Source organism: Rhinopithecus bieti, unplaced genomic scaffold, assembly GCF_001698545.2.
Source record: "Rhinopithecus bieti isolate Rb0 unplaced genomic scaffold, ASM169854v2 scaffold_16234, whole genome shotgun sequence".
In the NCBI taxonomy this organism is placed as follows: domain Eukaryota; kingdom Metazoa; phylum Chordata; class Mammalia; order Primates; family Cercopithecidae; genus Rhinopithecus; species Rhinopithecus bieti.
Genome location: NW_016808946.1, coordinates 2793234 through 2814192, shown reverse-complemented (window position 1 = coordinate 2814192; position 20959 = coordinate 2793234). Strand labels below are relative to the sequence as shown.

Genomic DNA, 20959 nt, shown 5'->3' with positions numbered 1-20959 from the left:
CCGAGTAGCTGGGACTACAGGCGCCCGCCACCTCGCCCGGCTAGTTTTTTGTATTTTTTAGTAGAGACGGGGTTTCACCGTGTTAGCCAGGATGGTCTCGATCTCCTGACCTCGTGATCCGCCCGTCTCGGCCTCCCAAAGTGCTGGGATTACAGGCTTGAGCCACCGCACCCGGCCTCTAGATTACTTACAATACCTCATACAATGTAAATGCTATGTAAATCATTGTTATACTGAAATTTTTTTTTTTTTTTGAGATGGAGTTTCACTCTTGTTGCCCAGGTTGAAGTACAACGGCACGATCTTGGCTCACTGCAACCTCCACCTCCCGGTTTCAAGTGATTCTCCTGCCTCGGTCTCCTGAGTAGCTGGGATTACAGGCATGCGCCACCACACCCGGCTAATTTTTTTATTTTTAATAGAGATGGGGTTTCACCATGTTTCCCAGACTGGTCTTGAATTTGTGAGCTCAGGCGATCTGCCCGCCTCGACCTCCCAAAGTGCTGGGATTACAGGTGTGAGCCACTGCGCCCAGCCAGACGGGGAGTATTTTTGATCCCGTGTTGGTAGAACCATGGATATGGAACCCGAGGATATGGAAGGGCAACCGTACAAAAGGCCTGATATCTTCAGGGAACAGTGAGTCTATCTGTGTAACTGGAACACTGGATGTGTGGGGTGGGGGCAGTATTGGTACAAGTGGATGAAGACATATTTGGGATGAGGAGTTAGCTAAGAGTTGAGAACAGTAGCTTGGAATGTTACTAGGTACACTGGGTTGAATGGTGTCCTCCCTTCCCAAAAAAAAAAAAAAAAAAAAAAGTCATAACCACGCAGAAGCGTGTATGTAACCTCATTTGAAAATTATGTCTTTGCAGATGTAATCAAATTAAGAGGTCATACTGGTTTAGTGGAGGCCCTCATCTAACGGGTATTGTCCTTACAAGAAGACAAACGACACAGGGAGAAGGCCACGTGAAGACGGAGGCAGAGGCTGCATGAAGCACCTGCAAGCTGAGCAAGCTCAACAACCGCCAGCAGCTAGCCAAGGAGAGATGCACCAGACAGTTTCTCCCTCAGCCTCCAGAAGGGACTGATCTGGCCACAACTCTTGACTTCAGACCTCTCATCTAGAGAATAAATTTACGTTGCTTTAAGCCATCTGGTTTGTGGCAATCTGTTAGGGCTGCCCTAGTTATCAAATTCATTAGGAAAGGAAGTTTATGCCGTGCTAAGGTGTTTGGACTTCAGGCCTTCAGTGATGCGGAGCTGCCGAACGTTTTAATGCGGGCAGGTAACACGATCAGGTATGTGCTTCAGAAAAAGAAGTCTGGTGACGGGGTAAAGTAGGGCTTTCCCTTCAGTGTGCCAGAAAAAAATGAGTTATGAGTGCCTCAAGTATGAGCCAGTGTATGGGATCAAGTTACATCTTAAAAACATGTGGTTACTCTGAGCTGGCCACTTCCAGCCCCAAGCAGCCACAGCCATTTGCCCCCGGGTACTGTACAAATACTATCTTTTTACTATGTGGGTTCTGACATGGAAAACACTGGAAAGCACTGGTACAGGACAAATAGAAAGATCCTGGAGATCACAGAACAGTGTATTTCATTAGTCCAGGTAAAACCTGACAACATCCTGCAGGGTGACGGTCATACGAGGATGGACAGGAAGAGCTATGTTTGAAATGCTTTGTAGGAAAAAGTAGCAGGACCCTGTGAATAACTAGATATGGAAATTGAAGTGTAAGAAGTGAAAGGAGGAGCACACAGCTTCTAGAGATCAGTGTGGCAGGCAAGAGCACAGGGTGAGGAGCAGGGATGGCACAGTCTTTCATAAAGGGCCAGAGAGTCAACAGCTTAGGCTCTGCGGGCCATGCAGTCTCTGCTGCAACTACAGTACTCCACCGTGGACAACACTAATGACCATGGCTGGGATCTAAAAAACCTTTATTTACAAAAACAGGTGAGAAGCCAGACTTGGCCACAGGTCATAGTTTGCCAAGCCCTAATTTAGAGTTGGTCCACCTGTGTTCAAGGCCTGGTTCCACTTTTCACTCCACCTCTTATGCTGCAGTGTCCTTAGTAAGGTTATTAGGATCACAGCAGTGGTGAAAATCAAGGCGAACTGAATGAGTTAAATCATGGAAAGTGCTAAGAACAGTGCCTGTCATATAAAAGTACTCAAAACTGTTAGTTATTATTGGTTTTTACATTCAGTAAAATGTTAGGAAATAAAGAAAAACACTTCGTTTGGGGGACAAAATGGGCAGGTGGAATACACAGGATCATTCTAGTACTTATGACAAGCTGTGGTATAACATGAAATATATTTGATCTTTGTCCCAGGTTCCTCGCACAGAGTTCCTAAAACCCTTGGAAGTTCCTGACAGGAGTATCATTGTTGTTCCTAAAAACCCTCATGATCACACCTCAGTATATGCTAATTAAGTGACTTTTGATGGGGTCGGTAGACAGCCTCAAGATGGGGCTCATCACGAAAAGATCAAGTAATTAGAGGGTTGGGCCTTTCAGTGCCACTCACTGACCTCTGGTTGGTGGCGCTGGAGATTAAGCTGCATAAAAACTTTGAACCATGAGATCTGCTAAGCTTCCAAGTTGCTGAACACTGGAGCAGGGCGTGGCCCTCTTTATCTAGATATTCACCTGTATCCTCATCGCATCTTTTACTATAAACCAGCAAACGTAAGTAAAGTGTTACCCTAAGTTCTGTGAGCCATCCTAGCAAATTACCAAACCTGAGGAGGGGAATTGTGGGAACTCCAACTTCTAGTCAAAAGCACAGGTCACAACCTGGGCCTTGTGACTCACATCTGAAGTGGGGGGTGGTCCTATGGGACTGAGCCCTTACCCGGCGGGGTATGCAGTAACCCATTAGTGTCAGAATTAAGTTGAACTACAGGATACCAAGTTAGTATGTGATGGAGAATTGCTTGGTGTGTCAGGGAAAACCCTCACACACCTGGTGTCAAAAATGTTTTTTGTGTAGCATGTGAAGAAACAGAGTATGTTTTGAGACAAGCAGTAGTTTTAAGAAAACCACGAATATGAAGGTCAAAGGGTGGAGAATGGAATTCAAAATGTGGAAGCCATCAGCAAATATTCCCTGGTGGTAGCTACAACTATGAGTTTACCCAGGGAGTGAATTGTGAGTTTACGCAGGGAGTGTATGTAAACCGAGAAGAAAATCAAACACAAAATCCTTTCTGCCTCTTAGCTTCTTTGTGCATAAAATGAAAGTGATATAACCAAAGGTCAGAGAAAATTACCTATTTCCCTATGTCAGCAAATTTGATTTGCTGCAAACACACAAGAGACACCCATGCCCTACCACAGAAGGCAATGGAAAAGAATGTGATTCATTTACATAACACAAAATGGCAAAAGGCAGAGCCCCAAATTCCTAGAGCATGGCTTTCTTCCTGCTTTGTCATCACATTTCATACTCACAGGCTCATTCACAGCATTTTGCATGGACACATTCTTAATGCAGATGCCAAATGCAAAAGGATGGGAGGGATTGGTGACACCATCTTCAAAGCGTAAATGGACATCTTGAATTTTTAACTGCAAAGAGAAAAAAGAAAAAACAGCTGATGCACCTGCAGAATAGTGTTCCAAAGAAAAGAAAAAAGAAAAAGCATTTAAATAACTGCTATGGGTGAAATACTATAGTTAGGGGTCAAACTGCCCTTGAGCCCTTGAGCCACTAAAGGAAGCCACAGCAGACACTCTACACAAACACATCACACACATATCCAGTATCCTGTAAGTTCCTAAGAGTGTTACAATAATTCTCTTGTTATGTTATAATATGTGATATTATGTTATAATAACTCTCTTGTGATTTGCTTTTACCAAAAGGGCTCCAATACTTTCATTAAATCATTTCAGAAGACATCTTTTAAAAAGCAATTAAAGAAAGTAAAGCCACTGTATACAGACAATTGTTCCTCCTGCTCTGCTGATATCTTCATCTTTCCTCTATGTCCCCACATCTGGACCAAGGAAACCAGCACGGCACACACATACACTTTGTATGTGTGTACATATGTATGTATTTATTTCCCTTAGTCCCTCCCTGTAAGTGGGCTACAGAAAAGGCACTCTGCTTCAATGAATTAAAAAATAATAACAGGCTGAGCACAGTGGTTCATGCCTATAATCCCAGCACTTTGGGAAGCTGAGGCAGGAATATTACTTGAACCCAAGAGTTAGAGACCAGCCTAGGCAACACAGCAAGACCTCACCTCTACTAAAAAATTTTTTTAAATAGCCAGGTATGATGGCACGAGTCTGGAGTCTCAGCTACTCAGGAGGCTGAGGCAGGAGGATTGTTTGAGCCCAGGAGATGGAGGCTGCAGTAAGGTATGATGGCGCCATTGCACTCCAGCCCAGGCAACAGAGATTATGCCTTAATAATAACAATAACAGAAAGTAAAAAGACAATCCACAGAATGGGAGAAAGTATTTGCAAATCTGATAAGAATCTGGTATTCAGAATATACAGAGAGCTCTTATAACTCAACAATAAAAACATAAACTGATTTGTAAAATAGGCAAAGGATGGCCGGGCGCAGTGGATCACTCTTGTAATCCCAGCACTTCGGGACGCTGAGGAAGGTGGATCACCTGAGGTCAGGAGTTCAAGACCAGACTGGCCAACATGGTGAAACCCTGTTTCTACTAAAAACATAAAAAAATTAGCTGGGCGTGGTGGCAGGCACCTATAATCCCAGCTACTCGGGAGGCTGAGGCAGGAGAATGGCGTGAACCCAGGAGGCGGAGTTTGCAGTGAGCGGGGATCGCGCCACTGCACTCCAGCGTACGCAACAGAGCGAGACTGTCTCAAAAAAAAAAAAAAATTAGCCAGGCATGATAGTGCAGGCCTGTAATCCCAGCTACTCAGGAGGCTGAGGCAGGAGAATAGCTTGAACCCGGGAGGCAGAGGTTGCAGTGAGCTGAGATCGCGCCACCGCACTCCAGCCTGGGTAACAGAGCAAGACTCCATCTCAAAAAAATAAAGAAATCGTGGCAAAGGATTCAAATAGACATTCTCCAAAAAAATAGATACACAAGTGGCCAGTAAATATATGGAAAAATATTCAGTATCCTTAGCCATTAAGAAAATGCAAATCAAAACCACAGCAAGACCATCATTTCACACCCACTAGTATACAATCAACAATAAATGTTTGCTTTTGGTTTTGGTTATTTTTTTTTTTTTTTTTGGTTACTTTTTTTCTTTATGTCCTAAATGGTGTTAGAGAAAATGCTCTCTCACCATTTCTGCAGGCTTTTCTTCTTGAGATGGAGTCTCACTTTGTTGCCCAGGCTGGAGTGCAGTGGTATGATCTTGGCTCACTGCAACCTCCGCCTCCCGGGTTCAAGTGATTCTCCTGCCTTAGCCTCCCCACCAAGCAGCTGGGAGGACAGGCACATGCCACCATGTCTAGCTAATTTTGTATTTTAGGCTGGTCTCGAACTCCTGACCTCAAGTGATCCGCCTGCCTTGGCCTCCCAAAGTGCTGGGATTACACGCATGAGCCACCGTGCCCAGCCCCATAATCAATAATAAATGTTGATGAGGATATGGAGAAACAAAACGCTCATACATTGCTGGTGAAATCGTAAAATAGTGCAGCCTCTTTGGAAAACAGTTTGGTAGTTCCTCAAAAAGTAAGCAGAGTTAACCCATCATTCAGCAATTCTACTCCGAGATATCTATTTGAGACAACTGAAAACATGTTCACCCAAAACCCTATACACAAATGTTTACAGCAATATTATTCATAACAGCAAAAAGGAGAGCCAACCCCAATGTCCAGCAACTCACGAATGAATAAACAGAATGTCACATGTCCTGAGAAACGCAAGAACTCTCAACAAGAACATTCCCTTCAAAAGAGATTTGACCAACTTTAATATGGCTTCTGGCAGCCTGAGGCCATGTCCCGGGGACAACACAGTCCCCTATTGAGTTCCTGCCTGGTAAAGCTCAGGACTATCAAAAGAACATACCCTTTATTCCAGCCAACACCTGACATAGGCCCCTGACCTCCCTTTCTTATAGCATATTTACTGAAAAGGGTTTATAGGTTTACAGAGCTATTCAATTGTGCCATTTCTTTGAGAGATGTGTATGTATAGGTGGAGTATTCCTCATCTGAAAGGCTTGGGACAAGAAGTGTTTTGGATTTCATTTTTGGGGGGATTTTGAAATATCTGCATTATACTTAACCGGCTGAGTATCCCAAATCCAAAAATCCAAACTCCAAAATGCTCCAATGAGCATTTCCCTTGAGTATCATGTGGGCACTCAAAAGGCGTCAGACTTTGGAGGATTTCGGATTTTCGGATTTGGGACGCTCAACTTGTATCTCCAACAGCTCAGGAGTCTCTTTCTCAAGGACCTGAAAGCCATTCCTTTGAAATGTAACCATCAGGAAGGGTAGGGCCTCAATCTCCCAGTCTGAGGGAAGAGCGAATCCTAACTTTGATCACTGCCAGCAGACACAGCTAGCCTAATGACATTCACAGCGACCAACGCCTTGTAATTTTTCACTTGAGTACCCACTCACTCCACCTCCCTGCACCCTCAAGCTCCCTTTAAAAGGCCCAGCTACCTCCGCACAAGTCAGCCTGGAGCTCGGCTGTCAGTAGTTACTGAGTAAAATCTGTTTTTATTGCTCTGACGTCCGGCTTTGTTTAATCTTTGACAATCCATACAATGGAATATATGATTCAGTCATAAAAAGGAATGAAGTGCTGAAACATGCTACTACACAGATGACCCTTGAAAACATCATGTCAAGTGAAAATGGCCAGGCCATATATCATGTGATTCCATTTAGATGAAATGTCTAGAATAGGCAAATCTAGAAAGTAGATTAGTGATTGACAGGAGCTGAAGAAAGAGGGGAATTGGTAATGACTACTTTTTTAAATTATTATTATTTTTTTAAGATACAGGGTCTTGGTCTGTTGCCCAGACTGGGGTGCAGGGGCACTATTATAGCTCACTACAGCCTTGCAGCCCAATTCCTGGGTTCAAGTCATCCTCCTGCCCCAGCCTTCCAAGTATCCGGGATTATAGGTACATGCCACCAAGCCCAGCTTTGGCAGTGACTACCCATTGGAATGATGAAAATGTTCTGGCATTATTTAGCAGTGACCAATGCACAACCTTGTAAATATACTAAAAAAAACACTAAATTGTACACTTTAAAAGACTGAACTTTCTGGTGTAAGAACTATATCTCAATAAAATTATTTAAACTAAGATAAAATAAAAATAACGACTAATCTTTTAAATTTTGTTTGTCAAAGTTAGGAAAGTTATGAAACCAAAAACCTCAGACTGTAATTTTTGGGAACATGACATACACTGAACACATCTGGCCTGTGTCACATTGGCACTGCAAGAAAATTCTAAAGGTAGTAAGTATGGACAAAGTCTTATAACACTCATGAAAATCAGTGGGACCCTGATCAAGTTTTTGAGGATGAAACAAAATTATAATTGAAGTAGAAAACATGGCCAAGGCCAACAGCCCCAGTCCTGTAACTCGTCAAATTGCCACCAGATACACCAGCAAGAGGTTAGGTATCTTAGTGAGCTGTTCGCAATTTCACAACTCACTATGTCATCAACTAGAGACGAGGCATCCAACCTCTCTCATTTTACAGGTGAAGCAATTGAGACCAGAGAGGTGAAGTGATTTGCCCTGAAAACATATAGTCATCAAGGCTCAAATAACCTGGATTCTTACAAGATAAATCCTTTAGCAGGTGGGATTCCAACATTCAAAAAGAAAGTGCAGGAAGTGAAATGGAAGAGATGTGAAAACTCCTTCTCATGCCAGCTGAAGCAAGAAAACTCTATGTCTGCCACAGAGCATAGGACTTGCTTTTCAGGTTTTCCCCTTGGCACAGCCTACAAAAGAACAGACCTGAGCAGCCAGCCCCATCTACACCTTAGATCAGCTGAACCCACGAGAAACGAGAAACTAAGAAGAGAAACACATTTAAGCCTGAGAAATCCCTCTCATGTTGACACTTTTATAAAAGTCAGCAGGACTTACTTCAATATTCTCCACAATCCTCGTAACTACGGAGGCGGTAACTGAATACCAATAGGACTCCCCTTTCTGCTGGCGTTCATTCTACAAAGGCAAGAGTCAGCGTTAGCTCAATCTAGTGTTCTTGCTCATCTTACACGTGTCACCACAACTGCTCTTATGGCCCAAAAGATCTCTGCCTTGCCTTCCATTTCTCCTCCAGGGCTTGAAGTAGTGCTTTCTTGCGTTCCCTTTCCAACAGCTTCTCCTTTTCATCATTGAAATCCTGTATTTTTTCCGGGGCTCCAATTAAGTGAAGGCTGGAGATGGAGATCACCCAAGGGTCCACATGGGGGCGATAAAAGGGAATCTGAAGGGTTACCTTCCCAATGAAGCCTGGAAGGAGAAGGAAAGTCTCGTTCACAGTGTGTACATTTTTAATTCTTTCCATTTTCGGTATTTTCACAATTTTGTTTAAGGAGCATGGATTGCTGTTATTACTTTTTTTTATTTATTTAAAACAACAGCCAGCAGGCTCTTGCACATGTGAAACAAGTGTTAGGAGGCTGACATCTGTAAGAACAAGGTATAATCACTTATATAAGCTGGAAAAAGTTTGTGAAGACTTCACCACATCAACAGTAACATCCCTCCTCTAGAAACCATCTCCTTTTCCAAGCGGAGTACATCTTACACTTCCTTAGAGTGTCTTTCTTCCCCGGGTCCTGCACAAGCCCATGGACACTAAACTCATGTATTGCTCATTATTCATTGTCAGGTTGATAAGTACTAGTTGGGAGTCATCAGACCTATGATATATCCAATCTTGAACATCCCCACAACAAACTGAAACGTAGGTAACATGGCACTGGCCTTCTCTCAATAAAGAATTCTGATTCTTCATGAGAACCTGAGCTGATGAGAAAGCCAAACGGCTCGGTAGAATTGTGATACTTATTTCCCAAGTTCTTCCATTTCTAGCCAAACCTCCTAGAATACAAGCTTTCTTTATATTCAATTTATAAGAGTCAAGCTATGTTGCCCAGGCTGGTCTTGAACTCCCGGCCTCAGGTGATCCTCCTGCCTCAACCTCCCAAAGTGCTGGGATGCCAGGTGAAAGCCACCAAGCCCAGTCCAACAATGGTATTTTTAATGACAACATCAAGTGATCAACTGTGTAATCCAGTAATAAATTCAGAAATTTAGCTGGGCTTGGTAGCACGTAGCTGTATTCAACCATTTCAACTAATAGTTGGGGAAGCTGAGGCAAGAGGATCTCTTTAGCCTGGAAGTTCAAAGCTGTAGTGAGCTATGATAGCATCCCTGCACTCCAGCCTGGGTGACAAAGCAAGACCCTGTCATAAATAAATGAATGAATGAATGAATGGAGGCCAGGCACGGTGGCTCACGCCTGTAATCCCAGCACTTTGGGAGGCCGAGGCAGGCAGATCACCTGAGGTCAGGAGTTCAAGACCAGCCTGGCCAACAAGGTGAAACCTCGTCTCTACTAAAAATACAAAAAAATTAGCCAGTCGTGGTGGGGCACACCTGTAGTCCCAGCTGCTTTGGAGGCTGAGGCAGAATTGCTTGAATCCGAGAGGCAGAAGTTGCAGTGAGCCGAGATCGCACCACGGCACTCCAGCCTGGGTGACAGAGCGAGACTCCGTCTCAAAAAAAAAAGGAAAAGAAAAAAGAAAAATGAAAGGGTAAAGAAAAGGAAACCCTGAATGTAGAACAGAGGTTCTCACATTTTAGGAAACATAAGAATCACCTGGAGTGCTTATTAAACACGTTAAGTTCAACAACATTCCCTCAGAGATTCTGATTCAGTCGGTCTGGGGATCACCTGACCTCCCTACCACCATCACAAGGTCATCCTGATACGAGTGGCCCAAAGACCACACTCTAAGACTGGCATAAACTCTAACATTTGCTATATCCTTCCTCTAACTGGTCAAATTGATACAAACTCCAGGGCTCTCAGTTTTCACATCCCAAACAATTTAAGACTCAAATTTCCTCCCCATCCTTTAGTTCCACATACCAGCTTTGACTTCAAATGGTAATTCCAATTCTTTCAAGGCATCTTTCTTTAATGGCAAGTTTTCTAATTCAACAGCACCTAAAAATAAAAACAGCATCATGAAATATCCATTTAACAAATACAGTAGGCCACCTACTACTGTGTGTAAAGCATTGAAGGTTAAAGGGAAAGTTTTACATCTAGAACAGACTACATCATCTGTAGGTTAAAGTTTTACATCTAGAACAGGCTATATCATGTGTAGGTTAAAGGGAAAGTTTTACATCTAGAACAGGCTATATCATGTGTAGGTTAAAGTTTTACATCTAGAACAGGCTATATCATGTGTAGTGCTACCACCAGCCCATACACTTCATCTAAATGAATTTCCAGGCCATCGGCTCTAACATCTACATGAGAGCTGAAGCTTAGGCATTGATGAAGAGTTATGACCAAGAGTTACATTTTCCATAACAGGCCAGATAGTAAATATTTTAGGGTTTATATGATGTCTGTTGCGTATTCTCCTTTTATTTTTTTTTATGAACCTTTAAAAATGCAAAACCCATTCTTAGTCTGCAGGCCAGATCTGGCCCGCTGGCCCCTTTGCTGACCCCTCGCTTAGGCTAATATTTACCAGAGGAACATCAAAATCTGACTCACCTAGGATGAAATGCAGGCTCCTGGGCCCCACCCACAGACCAACTAACTCAGAATCTCCGGGATTGAAGCACAGAAACTTGCAGTTTCTAACAAGTTCCTTCCACCCTCAATCCCTCCCCAAAATGAGTATAGCACATACAGTATTCAAAAGTCTATGATCTAATTAAATGAAACTGGTCTTCAAAAGGAATTACACTCTTCTCTTCTGGGAGAACTTCTTAGCACCTCTACTTACAAGTGCAATAACTGATCAGAAAGCAAAGGAAGGAACAGGACTGAGAGGTGACAATGTGTAGCAGTCCTCAGCGCCCCCTCGGCCTCAGCGTCCACTCTGGGGGCGCTTGAGGAGCCCTTCAGCCGGCCACAGCACCGTAGGAGCCCCTCTCTGGGCTGGCTGAGGCCGGAGCCTCCTCCCTCTGCTTGCCAGCAGGTGTGGAGGGAGAGGCGCGGGCGGGAACCGGGCGGGAACCCGGGCTGCGTGCTGCCCTGGCAGGTCGGTGTGAGTTCTGGTGGGCACGGGCGCCGGCTCAGCAGGCCCCGCACACGGCGCTGCCGGCCGGCACCGGGCCAGGGCAGTGACGGGGTTAGCACCAGGGCCAGCAGCTGCGGAGGTTGCGCGGGGTTCCCCAGCAGTGCTGGCCCGCTGGCACCGCACTCAAATTCTCGCCAGGCCCTAGCTGCCTCCCCATGGGGCAGGGTTCAGACCCGCAGCCTGAGGTGTCTGAGCTCCTCCCCCTGCGGTGGGCTCCCAGGCGGCCTGAGCCTCCCTGACAGGCACCGCCCCCTGCTCCCTGGCGCCCAGTCTGGGCGACAGCCCAAGGACTGAGGAGTGCAGGCACAGCTCCACACTGGCAGGCAGCTCTGCCTACAGCGGTGTGCAGGATCCACTGGGCGAAGCCAGCTGGGCTCCTGAACTGTGTCTAGCTCAGGGTTTGTAAATACACCAATCAGCACTCTGTGTCTAGCTCAGGTTTGTAGAATACAGCCAATCGAGAGCGAGCGCTGTGGGTCTGTAGCTGCGAGGGTTTGGGTGAATACGCGCAATTGGGTGACCCGTCTGCGTTGTATGCGTCAGCTAACGCGTAAGGGAGACTTGGGAGGACTAGGCACTCTGAGCTCTGTGTGCTAGTGCAGGGGATTGTAAAGTGCACAGATTCAGCATCTTGTGTCTAGCTCAAGGTTTGGTGAAACTACACCGCAATCCGTACTCGGTGTGCGCGAGCTCAACGGTTTGATCAAACTCACCAATTGGCTGATGCTGGTATCTAGCTAACTCGTCGGTTATCTAGCGGGTAACTCAGCCCACCTCGTGTTGACTCTGTGTCCTAGCGCTCAGAGATTGTAAATGTCTTTGTTTTTTTTTGACAATCGAGCACTCTGTCAAACCAATCAGGCTCTCTGTAAAATGTGAGCCGCGAAGATCACAGGATGATGGTGGGGCCAGATAAGGGAATAAAAGCAGGCGTGCCCCAGTCGCAGCAGTGGCAACGCTGCTCGGTCCCCTCCACACTGTGGAAAGCTTTGGTTGAAAGCTTTGTTCTTTCGCTCCTTGCAGTAAATCTTGCTGCTGCTCACTCTTTGGGTCCACGCTCCCTTTATGAGCTGTAACACTCACCGCGAAGGTCTGCAGCTTCACTCCTGAAGCCAGCGAGACCACGAACCCACCAGGAAGAACGAACAACTCCAAACGTGCTGTCTTTAAGAGCTGTAACACTCACCACGAAGGTCTGCAGCTTCACTCCTGACAGCGAGACCACGAACCCACCAGAAAGAAGCAGCTCCAGACACATCTGAACATCTGAAGGAACAAACTCCGGACAACCCATCTTTAAGAACTGTAACACCGCAAGGGTTCGCAGCTTCATTCTCGAAGTCAGTGAGACCAAGAACCCACCAATTCCGGACACAGGACCACCACTGAAAATTCTTTTCAGACCCAGCTTTTATGACTTAAACCCAAAAGTGAATAGACAGGAGGGCAGCTAGATCCATCACTCTCCTGGCTATGCAAGCCATTCGCCCTCACGTATACAGAGCCCTGCTCTGTGGGAGGCACGGTGATGGCCACTGGAAATGCAAAAAGAGAAGGCAGAGTCCCCATCCTTAAATCACTGCGATTGTTTTTACAAAATTGAGCGACAAAAGGCAATTTTTGAGCAACCTAAGTCTGTCTGAGATACACATTTTTCAAGAACAGGGAGTACAGACAACAACCATTATTTGGTAAGAAATGCAAGAGAGCCTTTTACTCCAAGTACAAAATAATGCAGAAAACGTGATTATGTTTCCCTTTAAGTGACTGTTCAGGACTTCCGGGTTACTGGTTTCTAAAGAATTCAGGCCAGGTGCGGCAGCTCACATCTGTAATCCCAGCACTTTGGGAGGCTGAGGTGGGGAAATCGCTTGAGCCCAGGAGTTCAAGACCAGCCTGGGCAACAGAGCAAGACCCCAACTCTACAATAAATTTTTAAAAATTAGCCAGGCATGGTAGCACACACCTGTAGTCCCAGCTACTGGGGAGGCTGAGGCAGGAGGATCGCTTGAGCCCTTGAGATCCAGGCTGCAGTGAGTTATAATCGCACAACTGCACTCCAGCCTTGGTAACAGAGCTAGACCCTGTCTCTAAAAAGAAAAAGGGGGAAAAAAAAAGAAAATTCAAATCTAGCAACTTGGCAGATTCTGAACAAATACAATCAACTTATTTTTTGATTTTTGCAGGAATATTTGTCCACATGGGCCATGTCCCCCCACCCCACCACCATACCTTAAGACTAACGGAAAGGAAAAGTTTATAACCCCAGTGAAACAACCCCATATCCACATTTGGGGAGAAAATGAATATAAGGGGAAAAAACATCATGAAACGTTTCCCTTAGTTGAAATAGACTTAAAGGTGGCAATTCAATAGTTTCTTCTTTTGAATAGCATGATTTACACTTCGAACCGCCTTATTTTTATTTTTATTTTGAGATGGAGTCTCGCTTTTGTCGTCCAGGCGAGAGTGCAATGGCGCGATCTCGGCTCACTGCAACCTCCGCCTCCTGGATTCAAGTGATTCTCCTGTCTCAGCCTCCCGAGTAGGGACTACTACTACTCCCGACTACAGGCGCCTGCCACAACACCCGGCTAATTTTCTGTATTTTTAGTAGAGACAGGGTTTCACCACATTGATCAGGCTGGTCTTGAACTCCCGACCTCAAGTGATCTACCCACCTTGGCCTCCCAAAGTGCTGGAATTACAGGTGTGAGCCACTGCACCCAGCCCGAGCCACCTTATTTTTCAATGCCCAAATCTGTCACAAAGGCAAGTGAGCTGTGGGCTTCCCTGGCAGCTATACAACCTTGGGAAAGTAAAGGGAATTACAGGCAACTCATATCACGAAAAATTAAAGCTGAAGCATGGAGGGCAAAGGAGAAGATCTAGAAAGGACAGAGAGAATGTAAAGGAAAAAATGAGAAGAAACAACAGCCTACACCAAGCCAAAAGCAAAGGAATCTGGCGAACCAGAACAGCCGTGGTTTAAGACTGAAGATTTCCTAGTCCCCACCCACTCAAATATGCACCCACGACTGGCCCTGCAGGGAAAGGTCCCTCCAAAGATCCAAGCAGAAAAGCACCCAAAGTACTGAGTGCTTTAGAAATGATAATGTTGGTCACTTACTCCAGGCAGACATTACAGACTTACTCACGGATGTCTCATCCAAAAACTCCTCATCTCAGGCTAGCAAGAAATCTACTCACTAAACTGGGAGTAATTTAGAGGTTGGTCATTTCTTAGTAATTTCTAATGGTTACTGAATTCTCTTCCCTCTGCTCCAGGTTAAAGAATCAACCTAAGGTTCAGCGCTTATAAAAACAAAAAGGAGGGAATGGAAGTTTTGGGTTACAAATATACGATATGCCCCAGGGTGAAGTTCAGACTCTGACATGGTACTGGCAGCCTCTACCTTCTTTTTTTTGTTTGAGACAGAGTCTCACTCTGTCAACCAGGCTGGAGTGCAGTGGTGCGGTCTCAGCTCACTGCAACCTCCGCCCCCTGGGTTCAAGCGATTCTCCTGCCTTAGCCTCCCGAGTAGCTGCGATTATAGGCGCCTGCCACCGTGCCTGGCTAATTTTTTTTATATTTTTAGTAGAAGCGGGGTTTCGCCATCTTGGCCAGGCTGGCCTTGAACTCCTGACCTCAGGTGATCCACCCACCTCAGCCTCCAAAAGTGCTGGGATTACAGGCATGAGCCACCTACCTTCTGGCCCCAAACCATTTCAAAAACACCCTGCAAGTTTTCAGCCTCTGCTCACAGGGTGCATTCCACCTGGAATGTGGGGACCTGCCCAGGGCCACCTATGGAAATCCTGCTAAAATCCACTCAAGGCTGGGTGCAGTGGCTCACGCCTATAATCCCAGCACTTTGGGAGGCCAAGGCAGGAGGACTGCTTGAGCCCAAGTGTTCAAGACCAGCCTTGGCAACATAGTAAAACCCTATCTCTACAAAAAATAAAACAAATAGCTGGACCTATGGTGGTACATGCCTGTAGTCCCAGCTACTCAGGAGGCTGAAATGGAAAGATCGCTTGAGCCCAGAGAAGTTGAGGGTGCAGTGAGCCGTGATGGTGCCACCACACTCCTGGGGTGATAGAGCAAGACCCTGTCTCCAAAAAAAAAAAGAAAGAAAGAAAAGAAAAGATCAACTCAAAAAGCTATCTCCATAACCTTCCCAGAGTCCTGCAGGCAGAATGGACAGCTCCCTTCCTTCACACCCCTCGCATGATGCCTGTATTTCCAGAATAACCATTTCATCTACACTCCCTTGTATTACTGTATAATCTGTCTCCCAAACAGGTTAACAGTCCTCTAAGATCAGGGACTATAGAGGTGGAATAAGAAGATGGATGTGGTGGTTCATGCCCATAATCCCAGCACTTTAAGAGGTCAAGCAGGAGGATCACTTGAGCCCAGAGTTGCAGACCAGCCTAGGCAACATAGTGAAACCCTGTGTCTACAAAAAGTAAAAAATTACCCAGGCATGGTGGCATGCACCTATAGTCCCAGCTACCCTGGAGGCTGAGGCAGGAGGATCGCTTGAGCCCAAAAGTTCACGGCTGCAGTGAGCTATGATCCTACTACTGCACTTTAGCCTGGGTAACAGAGTGAGACTCTCTCTCAAATGAAAAAAAAAAAAAAGAAAAGAATAGCAGCTACCATTTAGTGTGGTCTGTGTCCAAGCACTTCATACACATTATCTCATTTAATCCTCACAACAATACAAATAAATAATATTAGTTTCTCCCTGCTAACTTTTATATTTTTAGTAGAGATGGGGTTTCACCATGTTGCCCAGGCTGGTCTAGAACTCCTGGCTTCAAGTGATCTGCCCACCTTGGCCTCCCAAAGTGCTGCAATTACAGGTGTGAGCCACCATGCCCAGCATCAATAAATGTTTTTGAATGACTGAACTTTTTTTTTTGAAACAGGGTCTTGCTCTGCTGCCCAGGCTGGAGTGCAATGGCAAGAACACAGCCCAGTGCAGCCTTGACCTCCTAGGCTCAAGCAATCCTCCCACCTGAGCCTCCCAAGTAGCTGGAACCACAGGTGTGCACCACAACACTCAGCTAATTTTTTTTTTCAGAGAAGGGATCTCACCACGTTGCCCAGGCTAGTCTTAAACTTCTGGCCTCAGGTGATCCTCTGGCCTTGGCCTCCCGAAGTGCTAGGATTACAGGTGTGAGCCACCACACCCGGCCTCAATAAATGTTTTTGAATGACTGAACAAGTGAAAATGTTTGGGGGGAAAGGGTCTTGCTCTGTCACACAGGCTAGAGTGCAGTGGAGGGAACACAACTCCATGCAACCTCAACCTCTCCAGCTCCAGCGATCCTCCCACCTCAGCCTCCTAAGTAACTGGGACCACAGGCATGCATCACCACACCCAGTGAATTTTTTTTTTTTTTTTTTTTTTTGTATAAAAGGGATCTCACCATGTTGCCCAGGCTAGTCTTGAACTCCTGGCTTCAGGTGATCCTCTCATGTTACTCTGTATTTTGTTTATTTGTCTTTAAGTCTATCTCCATTCTTAAACAACTCATGTTACTTTGCATTTTGCTACTTTTCGTATGTGGATACAATCATATATATATATACACACACACACACACACACACACACACATATATATACAATCTCTTTGAAGTCCAAACTGCCAGCCAATCCAATCACACAGATATGACCATGAGGATGGATGATGATAACTAACATTGTCTGAGAGCCTACAATATACCAAGAACAGCTCTAAGCTCTCTGACCCACATTAATTTCTCAGTCCTCAGAACCTTACGAGATAGTTAATATTATCTCCAATTTACAGAAAGGGAGAGTGAAGCATGAAGAAACCGAGTAACCTGCCCACATTACTGGTAAATGGAAGAACTGTGATTCAAACACATAGTTTAGCTAAAAGAATCAATACCCTTGACCACTATTTCAGTCCCCTTTGCATCTCTCAAAGCATCTAGAACAGTAAATATCTGTAGATAGATTGAAATGACATTCTCAGCCGGGTGCAGTGGATGACGCCTGTAATCCCAGCACTTTGGGAGGCCCAGGTGGGAGGATCACTTGAGCTCAGAAGTTTGAGACCTGCCTGAGCAACATGGTGAAATCCTATCTCTACCAAAAAAATACAAAAATTAGCTGGGCGTGGTGTTGCATGCCTGTGGTCCCAGCTACTTGGGAGGCTGAGGCAGGAGGATTGCTTGAGCCCAGAAGGTCAAGGTGGCAGTGAGGTGCAATCACGCCACTGCACTCCAGCCTGGGCGACAAAAAGAAACCCTGTCTGAAAAAACAGAAAGAACATTCTCATTCCTATCTAGTACCCTCTCTATCCCCACACACTGCTTAACTGTGTCAGAGATGAACAAGCAGATGAACCAACTTCTTTCCGAAGCCATTCCCTCAGTACACTTCCGTGCTCCCAAGATGTTTCTGGCCAAGCTCTGTGATGTGCTTTGGATCCATAAGCATCAGGTACCATACTAACACTAGTTATGAAAGAAAAAGCATTTTTCTATCCTGCAGAGAAATATTCTTCAAGTTCAACAGGTTCATTAAAAGCCATAAAGAATAATGTTTTTAGAAAGGAAATAAGGGCAGAAAAGCAGTTTAAGGTACCAGATAGATAAACACAGTTGTTGTTACAAGATATATTCTAAAACTGCTGAGCAATGTTAGTACAACTCTGTAACACATCAGATATCATCCATTGCTATTTATTCATTTCTTCAGCAAATGCTGTTGCCATATCACTCCCGACAGAACCAGCTCTTTGATTAGCAGGGTCACGGCCTGCAGCTCTCTTTCTAGGCCCTGTTACCTACACCTCATACAACGTAGTTAGCTTCACAGTGGTCTGAAAACTTCAATAAGAGACCAGAGAGGTGAACTTGACACTACTATCGCACTCTGAACGCATCCTCTTCTCTGACAGACTGCTCACTCTTGCTTTCCACTTAGCTCCTGTTTCAGGACAAGAGGGAAACCAGAATAGGAAAGGAAAGGAAGAGAGTGGGGAGGCATAACCATGACAGCTTTGCCCATGGCCTATCGCTGCTACAATCATTTGGTCAGAAAAACATGGAAAGCAACACTTTTTTTTTTTTTTTTTTTTTTTTTTTTGTAGGGGTTTTCCTTTTTTTCTCCCGGTGGGGAGGGCTAGGGTGGTTTTCCCGCTCACTGCAACCTCCGCCTTGCAGTTTCAAGCGGTTCTCCTGCCTCAGCCTCCCGAGTAGCTGGCATTACAGGCGCCCGTCACCACGCACAGCTAATTTTTGTATTTTTGGTAGACAGAGGTTTCAACATGTTGGCCAGGCTGGTCTCAGACTCATGACCTCAGGTGATCCGCCTGCCTCGGCCTCCCAAAGTGCTGGGATTACAGGTGTGAGCCACCACGCTCTGCCGGAAAGCAACACATTTAAAGGAACAGGTGAACCACTGGTACTCTATTCTCAGACTATGCAAACAGCTGTGTCACTGTTCCCTCTAACCTGTCCTCGTCCACTTACCAAAACTCACATCCACGAAGGTGAGGTTTCACTGTATTTGAAGTCTCCTTTCCATTTCCTAAGATTTTACACACTTGCAGACTGACTTTCTTCTCTTTCTACATATGTTAAAAAGCTCCATTTTGAGTTGAGCAAAGAGAATTTAAATTAAAACAAGGAAAGGGAGAAAATGCAGCTTTCAAATTCCCATGCCAAGTCAGGGACTGCATTTACCAAGTCTAGGCCTGTAAAGGGTAAAATGTCTCAAGCTTCAGGTACTTACTATTAAGCAAGCCAAAACCTCAGAAATTCTGTTGAACATCTCACAGTAATCAATTTTAAAACTTTTATTGAGGGACTACTATATGCCAGCAGGCTAGGGACTTTAAATGTTATTCCAGTTGATCCTTATAGCAACCCTCTGGAGGTATCTCTGTCTAAAGAAACTGAGGCTTAGAATTTCAATATGACCTATTGTTCACATAGTTAATAAATGACAAAACAGTATTTGAAGCCAAAATCAATGCTACTGTCAGTACATTGTGGCTGCCTCCACAAAGCTTCATAAAGCTAAAAAATTAACTGGGACTAAGCACAGTCACCAGTAGTATAGCTTATTTTGCTTTTTTTTTTTTTTTAATATTTAATAGTTCCTTAAAATCTACAACAATATAGCTATAAAGTTACTCTGTAATAATCATCAGGGTCATATGGGACCTTTTACACACATTTAGTACAAAGCCATCTGGGCATTAAGTTTTAAGATTCTCAGTACAACAAAAAAAATACAAAAACAGAAATGCCACCTGTAAAGCTGTACCTCACCCAGAGGAATACTCACCTTTCAGAAGTGCAACTGAGAGCTGGTCAGTGTTCAGGTTATTGACATATTTCCCCAAATAGGTATTGAGAACCCAGGCTACAAGGCCTTCCAACATGACTATATCCTCAGGAAAAGGTGTTTAGAAATCATGGATCATTCTTTATTTCTCTCTTTCATGGTCACAGAAAAATCTGTGAAAGGAAAATAATGAAAATCAACATAAAAACTGAATGATTTTCTAAGCCAATTTCATCCCCTACCTGCCTGAAGGTAGATGAATGCAAAGAACAGGCTGGAGTGCAGCGGCACGATCTCGGCTCTCTGCAATCTCTGCCTCCCGGGTTCAAGCGATTCTCCTGCCTCAGCCTCCCCAGTAGCTGGGATGACAGGTGCCCACCACCACACCCAGCTGATTTTTTCTATTTTTAGTAGAGATGGGGTTTCACTGTGTTGACCAGCCTGGTCCCAAACTCCTGACCTCAGGTGATCCACTCGCCTCAGCCTCCCAAAGTACTGGGATTACAGGCGTGAGCCACTGCGCCTAGCCGCAGATGTTTTAAAAGATGAGGCAAGAAGCTCTGTAAGATGCCCCCTTCAGTAACTGGAGGCAAACCAAAACATCTACATTCTGATGCTGCTTCAGGGAACAGTCACTCTTAAATTTGCCAAAAATTACCTACAACTCAAAGCTGTCTATCTTTTCAGTGTAACTGTCCATTGTTCACTTATGGTGATTTACCTCGGGATTAGACCACCCTGATCAGAGGTTCTAATATGGGCATAATTTAGTAATGTCCAGAGGCATTTTTTTTTTTTTTTTTTTTTTGGGATGGGGTTTCGCTCTGTCGCCCAGGCTGGAGTGCAGTGGCCGGATTTCTGCTCACTGCAAGCTCCGCCTCCCGGGTTTATGCCATTCTCCTGCCTCAGCCTCCCGAGTAGCTGGGACTAGAGGCGCCCGCCACCTCGCCCGGCTAGTTTTTTGTATTTTTTTAGTAGAGACGGGGTTTCACCCTGTTAGCCAGGATGGTCTCCATCTCCTGACCTCGTGATCCGCCCGTCTCGGCCTCCCAAAGTGCTGGGATTACAGGCTTGAGCCACCGCGCCCGGCCTAGAGGCATTTTTGATCATGACATAGGGGCTGCTACCAGCATCTTGTGAATAAAGACCATGGAAGCTGCTAAACCTAAAATGCACAAGACAGCTCCCACAGCAAAAAAATTATCCAACCCAAATGTCAACAGAGCCAACATTAAGAAACCTTATCCTAGATTAAGACAGAAAATGCCCTAGGAGATTGTCCGAATGAAATTCATGAAAGAGGCCGGGCGCGGTGGCNCA

General features: G+C 45.1%; 1 protein-coding gene across 7 annotated transcripts in view; it reads right to left on the bottom strand.

Moving 5' to 3' along the window:
• The window catches only part of VPS13D (vacuolar protein sorting 13 homolog D), a 303606-nt gene extending 283790 nt beyond the window's left edge, over positions 1-19816 (bottom strand). For 6 of the 7 annotated variants that reach the window (XM_017887998.1, XM_017888002.1, XM_017887997.1 and 3 more), the window contains exons 1-5: positions 19640-19816; positions 10125-10202; positions 8286-8476; positions 8105-8185; positions 3471-3587 (exon numbers count right to left, since the gene is read on the bottom strand). In XM_017887998.1, coding sequence (XP_017743487.1) covers positions 3471-3587; positions 8105-8185; positions 8286-8476; positions 10125-10202; positions 19640-19736 — 564 coding nt within the window. In that variant the 5' untranslated portion in view covers positions 19737-19816. The remainder of the gene's footprint in view (positions 1-3470; positions 3588-8104; positions 8186-8285; positions 8477-10124; positions 10203-19639) is intronic. The other variant, XM_017888003.1, reaches the window with a different exon arrangement.
• Between the last annotated feature and the right edge of the window lie 1143 nt (positions 19817-20959).